The sequence below is a fragment of the Xyrauchen texanus genome, chromosome 3, assembly GCF_025860055.1.
Source record: "Xyrauchen texanus isolate HMW12.3.18 chromosome 3, RBS_HiC_50CHRs, whole genome shotgun sequence".
Classification (NCBI taxonomy): Eukaryota; Metazoa; Chordata; class Actinopteri; order Cypriniformes; family Catostomidae; genus Xyrauchen; species Xyrauchen texanus.
The window spans coordinates 58,214,519-58,224,140 of record NC_068278.1 but is presented as its reverse complement, the minus strand read 5'-3'; the positions used below and the strand labels follow the sequence as shown (position 1 = coordinate 58,224,140).

Below are 9,622 nucleotides of genomic sequence, written 5' to 3'. Positions count from 1 at the left end.
GAGCAAAAAAACCTGATTTTTAGAAAGAAAAAAACTATTATAAACAATTTAACAAGTATAAATATCCTTTTAAACTATCATCTGAGCGGACCGATTCAATTCCGCTAATGTCGTTAGGCGTCGCTTTTTGAGCCAAAACAAAACAAAACAAAAAAAGAGTGCGGGCAGCGACAGCAAACTGGAGCATATCTTTGTCCTCCGTTTTTAATATTTAATCGCGGGTGCCGCGGGGATTGGATCTATGTGTGTGTGGAGCTGTTTCTGGGTGTTAGCAGCGGAAGCCCATGGTGGGTTGGACGTGATTTGTTCCCGCCCTGAACACATTCACTAAATGTCACTCAGTCACTGGATTGATACTTTTCAGAATCAGAGTTATATTACTGCACTGACACCCGCGCTCATCCTGATACATTCCGGCGCGGATCGGAACTCATTGTTACATTGTAACCTCGCACCTGCAGTGATCGTGATACATTGTATCCGCTGACGATGGAGCGCTGGAAGGGGAGAGTCGCGCTGGTCACCGGAGCTTCTGTCGGGATCGGAGCCGCTGTCGCTCGGGCTCTGGTACAGCACGGCATGAAGGTGGTCGGATGCGCCAGGAGCGTGGACAAAATCGAGGTAAGCGTTATTAAAACGGGCTGTGCCGATAGATTGTTTGTGATCAAGAGGAAATATCAGGCCTGAATGATGATCTAGCTGGAGTGCTACTTTTGTTAGCTCGCTGCTGTCCAAGTGAAGTGACACATCGATGATGATCAAACTGATATTAAAAACACTCGCTTTATTGTTTTGAATATATGGGATTTGCTTAAGGAGCCAGTTACACCTTGTACCAATAGATCTCATTGGCCGTACAGCCATAATCGTCCTACAAAAGTGATTGATTGCCTCTAAAGTATTGACCGGGTTAGCCACGCCCACTTTACATTCGAAGAGCCATTATGCATTTATATTAAAGAGTACCAAAAGAGTATTTGCACACTTAAAAATGTCAGTTACAAAATACCAAGCACGTGACAGCTGCAAACCAGCAGTGACTTTTAATCATGTGAGTGGTGGTGGCGTTGTGGACTAAAGCACAGAAATGGTAAGCACAAGGTTGCCGGTTTGATCCCTGCAGCCACCACCACCATCCTTGAGCAAGGCACTTAACTCCAGATTGGTCACTGGGGGATTGGCCCTGTAACAAGTGCACTTTGGGGACAAGTGTGTGTGTCAAATGCATAAAGTAAATGTGATTAACTGGTGTCTTGGTGATATTTAGTGAATGTATGCAGTCAGTTTACCTCAAGATTCATAGTTCAGCACATTAACTATGGACATTTTTACTGTATGTAAGTGTAAATGAGTTTATCTTTAGTGTTTGAGGTTTATGCTTCTAGTCACAAATCCATTATCAATTTGTCTTGATAAAATAATAATGTGTAGTTGTATTGTGCAATGAGGTGTATCACTCTTCCTTGGCTGTCAATCATTGATGATTTTTCAGCCCTGCCCTTGAGCTCAATTCTCAACATACTTCAGTAAACCCACAGGACTTGTGTAGTTGTGCATACAGATGAAGGACAGCTTGTCATCTATTCTTTAAGAACAAGTGTGCATATTAAATTGTTTCTCGAACTACATTCATTTTTATGTCCCAGTGGTTGATTTTTAATTAAAATAAATAAACCATAAAAAAAGTTCTTTTTTTTTTCTTTGCAGTTATTTATTCGAACTATAACAAGAGATTATTGATTACCCCCACCCTAAAATATCATGTTGGTTGGATGGTCATGTTGTCATAAGCAGCTTTCCTGGCTGTGTTAACTTTCCATTTAAATCACTATCCTGCTTTCTGTGTGGTTTTCCATTAAATGCAAATATTTTGATTCATAGAGATTAAAGTGGTTGTGCTGGTGTCGACTGCTTACTGTACACACAATCCATTCATACCATGTGTGTGTGTGTGTGTGTGTGTGTGTGTGTGTGTGTGAGAGAGAGAGAGAGAGAGAGAGAGAGATAGAGATAAAGATAAAGAAAGTGTGTGTGTGTGTGTAATTGTGTGAGTGAGTGAGTGAGTGATTGAGTGTGTGAGTGATTGAGTGTGTGAGTGATTGTGTGAGTGAGTGTGTGTGTGTGTGTGTGTGAGTGTGTGTGTGTGTAATTGTGTGTGTGAGTGTGTGTGTGTGTGAGTGTGTGTGTGTAATTGTGTGAGTGAGTGATTGAGTGTGTGAGTGTGTGTGTGTGAGTGAGTGTGTGAGTGTGTGTGTGTGTGTGTGTGAGTGAGTGATTGAGTGTGTGTGTGAGTGATTGTGTGAGTGAGTGTGTGTGAGTGAGTGTGTGATTGTGTCTGTGTGTGATTGAGTGAGTGAGTGAGTGTTTGTGTGTGTGTGTGTGTGTGTGTGTGTGTGTGTGTGTGTGTGTGTGTGTGTGTGTGTGTGAGTGAGTGAGTGAGTGTTTGTGTGTGTGTGTGTGAGTGAGTGAGTGAGTGAGTGAGTGAGTGAGTGAGTGAGTGTTTGTGTGTGTGTGTGTGAGTGAGTGAGTGAGTGAGTGAGTGAGTGAGTGAGTGAGTGAGTGGCAGACACATTTGAGTGACTCATATTGTTATGATGAACAAAGGTTGTACATTATGAAAAGGTTCATAGTAAGTGCGAAAAGGTTTACTGCAGGACTTCAGAGCTTTGATTATTCAGATTAGTGGTTGTCTCATGTTTGGAAATGACTTTTTGATTCAGCCTTCTGTGTAATTTTGATGGCAGTCTTCTTTAAGTAACAGAGTTGAGGGTCCTGGTGGGTTTTATTAACAATATTGATGGATATTACAATAGTACTGCATGAGATCTGTATCCACACTGTTTATTCTCAGTGTGAAACAAGAGACAAGGCCATCATTGTGTCGGTCTGATCACAACACACCACTGTAATTGTGTCAAAGGCTGTATTCTTAAAGACTGTGTGTGTATTTGGGGCCACAGTAACTGAGGACAGTCCCCCAAGAACGTACACATTCACACACAGCAGCTAGATGGTGTGAGTGTATATTAAAGCTGAAGTGTGTAACTTTTTTTAGCGTTAAATTCAGTTTTTTCTATCCCAGCTTAATATGCAGAAACAAAGACCTTTGTGGTTACATTTTCTCATAATTGTAAAAACTGTCTGTCTGTGGAGCTATAAACATTCTTCTTTCTGTTTGAGCAGCCCGTTCACCAACAACATTGGCTCAGCCAATGGGCGTGAGTTGGGGGCGGGGCTATCTGTTTGTTTGGTCAATCACAGACGTTGGGCATAGTCAGAAGGCTGATACCGCACTCATATACTTGTACTCGTGCTCGCAAAAAATGCTCAGATACAAAAAAACTATCCGGCATATGAATATCATTCCGTAAACATTCAGCACTCAAATTAAAATCATATCATCTCCTAGTGATGTATTTAACCACAAAGGCTGCAGTTTAATGAGATAAATATATAGTTTGCATGTGCTGCACGCTTCAAATGCGAGTGAATGTGTTGAGCCGGTGCACGACTCTGTTTGTAGCAGATGACAGCGAGCAGAGCGCTAATTCACTTTGTAGCACGTTGCACATACAGACTAAATTAAATGAATGAATTAAATAGCAGCCTTTTGTGGTTTAATAGTTTCATTGGGTCACGTTGCGACCTGCTTTTCTGGAAGCGAGAAGCTACCGTCAAAAAAACACAAACGGAAAGGACTTCAAAATAAAAGCTTAAGCCAAATAAAAGCTCTTTAAATGGGAATAAGTATGACAGAAATATATCACTATTTTATATTTATGTTATATATACTGCAGCGCTACTAATAATAAATCAATAGTAATTGTATAATATTTAAACAATATCTCACATCTGTGATGCCATGTAACACAGCACTTTATTTGGCATAAATATTCGGCACTGCCGTCTTCGGTCGGCCTTTATCCCTCTCGAGGGTAATTAGCCTGATTAAGAGCCGTGTGTGGAATCACGACCCGGCGCCGCCCTCCACCCTGCCACATGCCTCCCACGGCATGACGTACACCCCTGGGAAGGGGCGTGCCTTCCGGCCCGTCTGCTGGTAGGTCATCCCCGTCTACCTGGATGAGGGAGGGGACAAGGATGAGGGAAACAAAAAAAAGTGTGGCACCGTAACGGCGATCATGCCAAATTAACAAAACATTTTTAAAAAGAGAGGGAAAGGCCAACACGGAGTGGTATAGGGAGAGAGAGAGAGAGAGAGACAGAGAAAAACCCCACTTATTCACAGGTTCTCCAATATGCCGTAGTTTGGTCCTATGCCACTCCTCCACCCTCTAATGGACAACAGCCTTCCCGGATGGATCGGTGGCAGTCCTCCAGCCCCTGGTGGATGGAACACCCTGCCGCGTTTTTGGTGGACGTTAGGGGTCTCCCCCGCCACTGGCAGCGGTAACCACTCCAGGCGGATGGTTGGGAGCCCCTCCTCCCCTCGCGGTCGGTGGCCGGTCCTCCGCATCCGTCCTTTATCCCTCTCGAGGGTAATTAGCCTGATTAGTGGCTAGGCTCGGCTCGGCTCACGCTGAACTCAGTGGCTCTGGGTGCAGAGAAAACGTATTATAAATGATTATATGACTATAAACAAAGAAGCATAAACAATATTTAAACCAAACCAACTATACACTACAATTTATATACCAAGTATACTGATAAACAAGGGCACGTGAATGCCCGGCCTTGCCGTAGGAGCCTAGAAAAGAGACGCTGCCAATGTGAAAGCCCAAAAGCAACGCGTTGCTCACGCCTTGCTCACTCCCCGATCACGTAGCATGTGTTTTTGGTGACTTGTGCCACAGAAATGACACACTTTGCCTTAAAGCACTATACATCATTGAGGTTTGCAACTCTGCTTTTTATTCCAACCAGAACACCAAAAGAATAGGAAAGCACGTAGAAGCAGTGACCCTCTGGAGGGACCAAGGGGGACATTGATGAAAAAGATTGAGGGGGTGCAAATGTGGTTACTAGGGGATTTGGAATGAAATGGAACCCGGGTTTAATGAGGGGTCTGAGAGCTCATTTTCTGTTGGCTTCAGCCATGGCAGATTCTGACTTCTGTTCCAGGATCAGTTTTTCCCTTGACCACTCATCTACTGACCTAATGGTCTACTGAGCCCAGATCATTGAATTATATGAAACTGGAGATCTTTTCAAAGGTAGGGGCATTTTGATTCTTGAAACCTTGTGGTTGTGGATGAGCGTGAGATAATACACTTCTTTGTGTTATTGCCGTTTATGTGATTATGTGAATTTGAAGTCCTGTTTTTGGGTTGCAATCATGGAAAGTGTCTAATGCAGCTGGATTTTAGATAGCTGACACAACACTTGTGGAATGGGTTTAGTGATACGCCTTTCACTGTTGAGATGCTGCAAAGCCTTCACAGTATTTGTATGCAGTCATGTGTAATTCTGGTGCGTGGCTCACAGGTTATTTTCTCATGATGTGTCAGTTCAGTAACTGTACTTTCATCTCTTAAGAGATTTGAGTTAAGATGACTGACAGGTGATGTTGTTTGACTGTTTCGCTCCACAGGAACAATTTTATCTCTTTACATTTGTCACTTTGTTTAATACTGGTTTGGTTTAGACTTGATTTGAGACGCTGAGAAGGGATAGACCAATTCATGTTGACCAGGCCAATTAATTGGGTGGTATTTGGCCATTTGACTATTTATCAGCATCAGCTGACAATCGGTATTATATGAGCTATTCTAGTCTAGGGCTGCAACTAACGATTATTTGGATAATGGATTATTAGAACGATTATTAGAATGATTATTCGACTATTCTGCGATTATCACACCGATTAATCGTTAGCTCTTACCCGATTATTCATCTTGTGCCTGACATAAAAGGTTTTATTAAACGTGCTTACTAACAATAAAGAGGACAAAATCATCTTTTAAAAATACCTCTAAATGACATTCGCTGAATTAAAGGGATAAATAAAGTTCAGTAAAGAAATTCACTGCAAAAAATCCCATTGTTATGAAGTGTTTTTGTTAAAATTATCTAAAAATCCTTAAAACAAGATACATTTACTTGAAAAGCACGTTAAGAGAATGTATCTTAAATATAAGCGTATTTTGTATATACGTGTATTTTTTACTTTTCTGCGAGTGCAGTAAAGACAAAATATACATCTATTCAAGATCTATTCTCTAAAAGCAAGTGTGAATATCTTACATGCTGCTTCTCTGGTCAATGCATCTTATTTAAAGGAGTATTAGATATTTATATTGGAAAACAAGCCAAAACAAAAACAAATCAAAAACACATTTTGTTGCAGTGTATAATGGGGTGAAGACGACACCACTCTCACCTTTCTGTTCACTTTAATCCATCTTTAACTCACAAAAAACAAACTCCCTCGTATTAATAAAGCTGCATATTGCCAACGCACAGTGACACATATATTATGGTTCAGTAAGTAACGAGCAATCATGTTATAATCTGGCTGCAGCAAGCGCGTGCACTCAAGGGACGAGCGTCCCGTGACAGAGTGTGCATCAGGTGGTGCAGTTTCAGTCTCTCCCCCTCAGATCGGGACATTCGCACAACTCATAGAAGAGGCGCTGACCGCACAGAGAAATGCCCGTTTTGGAGTTTGTAGTCATTTACATGACCTGCTTCCATATCATAGCGATAACGCATTAAATATAACTGCGTTTAAGATGTAACGCTGGCAAGTTTTGCTTCAGCGGATCAGCAGCTCCTTAACGAGAGCGTTTCTGTATTTACTTACTTTGTATTTTTGCATTATAATTCTTCTCATACTTTGCGATCTACATCACCTGAAGCGGTTTGGAAAGTTTAGAGTGCATCTGGACTGTGATCGGTGTAATTCTTCCTCTCCTTACAGTCTCCTCTCCATCATCATTAGAGTTTAATGTGATCTCATGGTACGCTAAATGAGATCAAACGACTATTCGACAAAGAATCAGCCCTATTCTAGTCTCATAGAAAACATGTCTATGGCGAAAATAATGTTTTTGTGGCTTGTTGTACGTATTGCGGCAGTTTCCTGGTGATATGTCCACTAGAGGCGCTACAACAACAATGGCTTTTATTCCCTTTCACACAAATCATGAGTAAAACGAGTAATTAACACTTACTTTTCAACCTGCTCCTCACACAATGCTATCATATGACATCAAAACACTTTTACTATAGCGCTTGACTCATTTTAACGTTTGCATTACATAACCAACAACATTTACAAGCTTGAGTTTGTGTATGCGTTGTGCTTAGCGATGTAAAAGACTGGGGACGAGTCCCGAAGAGCACTCGAGATGACACATAAGACGAAAGTGCCATAAAAGCTCAAAAAATTATGAGGTTGTGTTTTTCATCACACATTTGCTTTTTCTGACACTATCTGTTAGTTTTAGGTTGAAGGTTGAGGGAAGGGCATTAACCTTAAAAACGTCATTTTTGGGGGAGAAAATTAAACTCTCTTTTGGCGGCATTTTTCAAAAACATCACTGCATGCTCATATTTATTTGTGAGATCAGGTTTTAGCCGTCGGCCATCTTGCTCTGTAATTATCAGTATTGGCACAGGCAAAAACAAAATCAGTTGATATATCAGAAGTGATTTGCATTAAAGATACTTTGACGTGTATGGTAAATGGTCTGCACTTATATAGCGCTATTTTTAAACTTAACGGTATTCAAAGCGTTTTACACTGTGACTCATTCCCCATACACACACACACACACACACACACACACACACACACACACACCAATGATGGCAGAGCTGCCATGCAAGGCGCTAGCCTGCCATTGGGAGCAACTTGGGGTTCAGTGTCTTCCCAAGGACACTTCGGCATGTGGAGTCATGTGGGCCGGGAATCGAACTGCCAACCCTGCGATTAGTGGACAACGAAGAAGGCTCATTATCACAGAGTCATCAGCATATTTAATAATAATAATACTGTATTGTGTACATAATGTATAAAAGGGGGATAAACAACAGCCCTGGGGTGAACCATTCGAAGAATATAGCTGTTTGGAAAGTACACAATTTACCCATGAACACTCTGATCTCTCTGTTAAAAGGTCAAAAATCCAACCAATAATGTAAGTTTAAAAAGAGACATGAGTTTGTCTATTATAGGGTGACCATATTCTGGTTTTCCAAAAAGAGGACACCTTTTTGTGTGGGGGTAAAGGGTTCAAAACAGTGTTACAATGAATGCAAACTTTAATACAGTGAAAAAGACACTCTATTAGCATAACATAACATGTAACATGGATATAAATAAATAACAATTTCCAACATACTTTTAAATGTCCATGTACTAAAATAAAATATTTGATGCCATGAGTGTACCTTCATTTAATATTACTATTATTTTGAATGGCCATGGAAAATGAAGCAATGTCATAACAATTTTACCTGGTCAGAAAAAGTAGTCTGTTAATTTACTTGATGAACTTTCACCTTTTGCTGACCCTTTATGCACTGCAGAGCTAATGTGTGCTTCTAAATCACTTGCGCCTTTATTACCAACTGACACATAAGTGCCATCTTTACATGTCATACATTCTGCTTCCCACGGATCTCCACCTGGACGAAAGCATGGGAATTTTTTGTACAAATCTTCTGTAGATTTGCTCTTTTCTTTGGGCATTGTTCCAGAGATTGACAGGCAGGAATTTGGCCAATAGTTGCTGCAAGCTTCTTATAGTCGACTGTGGCAGGGCGGAAAACCCGGGAAGGAGGGATACGCCGTAGTAGAGTTCTCGCCACTACCGTCCACCCCAACGGAGCAGCCGCGGCCATCTGCCGGGGGACGAGGATCCCAGCCGCCTGAAAGAGGACGATGGCCGCTAACTGCGAGCGACTGCCTTGCTCCGTTGGGGTGGACGGTAGTGGCGAGAACTCTACTAAGGCGTATCCCTCCTCCTTCCTGGGTTTTCGGCACCAGTGTAAAGGGATCAATAGAAAGGAGGAGGCGAGAACCGGCTTTTCAATATAAATAATAGTTTTAATGATAAACTTAAAAGACAACATAAACACACACATGACGGACATGTCCGTAAACGATCTCTCTCTCGCACGATCCTCTGCAGTCGCAAATTTAGAAATCCCGGCCGGATGCATTTTTAAGGTCCGAAAATGAGGACATGTCCGGGAAAAAGAGGACGTATGGTCACCCTAGTCTATTAGCAAATGAGTCTGTCTATTAGCAGAAGAGCTTTGGGGTTCTCAAGATTTTTAAACAAAGTATTTAATTAAAAAAAAGGATCGACTCTACTGGCTCTACAGGCGAACTGCAAAGGATCAAGGCTATTTCCAGTCTGATCTATGAAATCTTTAGTTTTTTTTTACTAACTTTTCAAAACATTTCATAACTAATGAAGTAACACAACTGTTCTGCACAAGTCTTTAAAACCTATTCCAATGTTTTATGTCAGATAAAGTGCTGTACAACAGAGCATTACGTTATAAATGAAAACTTTGATGCAAACCTTTATAATAATACAATTTTACTAAACACTATTAAAAGAGTTCTGTCGCAATTTCTTAAATGTAACGCGTCAAGCTTTTATTTTGAATTAAACTTGACTCAAACGTTGACGTGAAGTCGGTCATA

General features: G+C 41.2%; 1 protein-coding gene across 1 annotated transcript in view; it reads left to right on the top strand.

Annotated features, from left to right (window-relative positions):
* The first annotated feature begins 234 nt into the window (after positions 1-234).
* The window catches only part of LOC127631904 (dehydrogenase/reductase SDR family member 11-like), a 32,627-nt gene continuing 23,239 nt past the window's right edge, over positions 235-9,622 (top strand). The window contains exon 1 of the mRNA XM_052110307.1: positions 235-621. Within this exon, the coding sequence (XP_051966267.1) occupies positions 490-621 (132 nt within the window). The 5' untranslated portion in view covers positions 235-489. The remainder of the gene's footprint in view (positions 622-9,622) is intronic.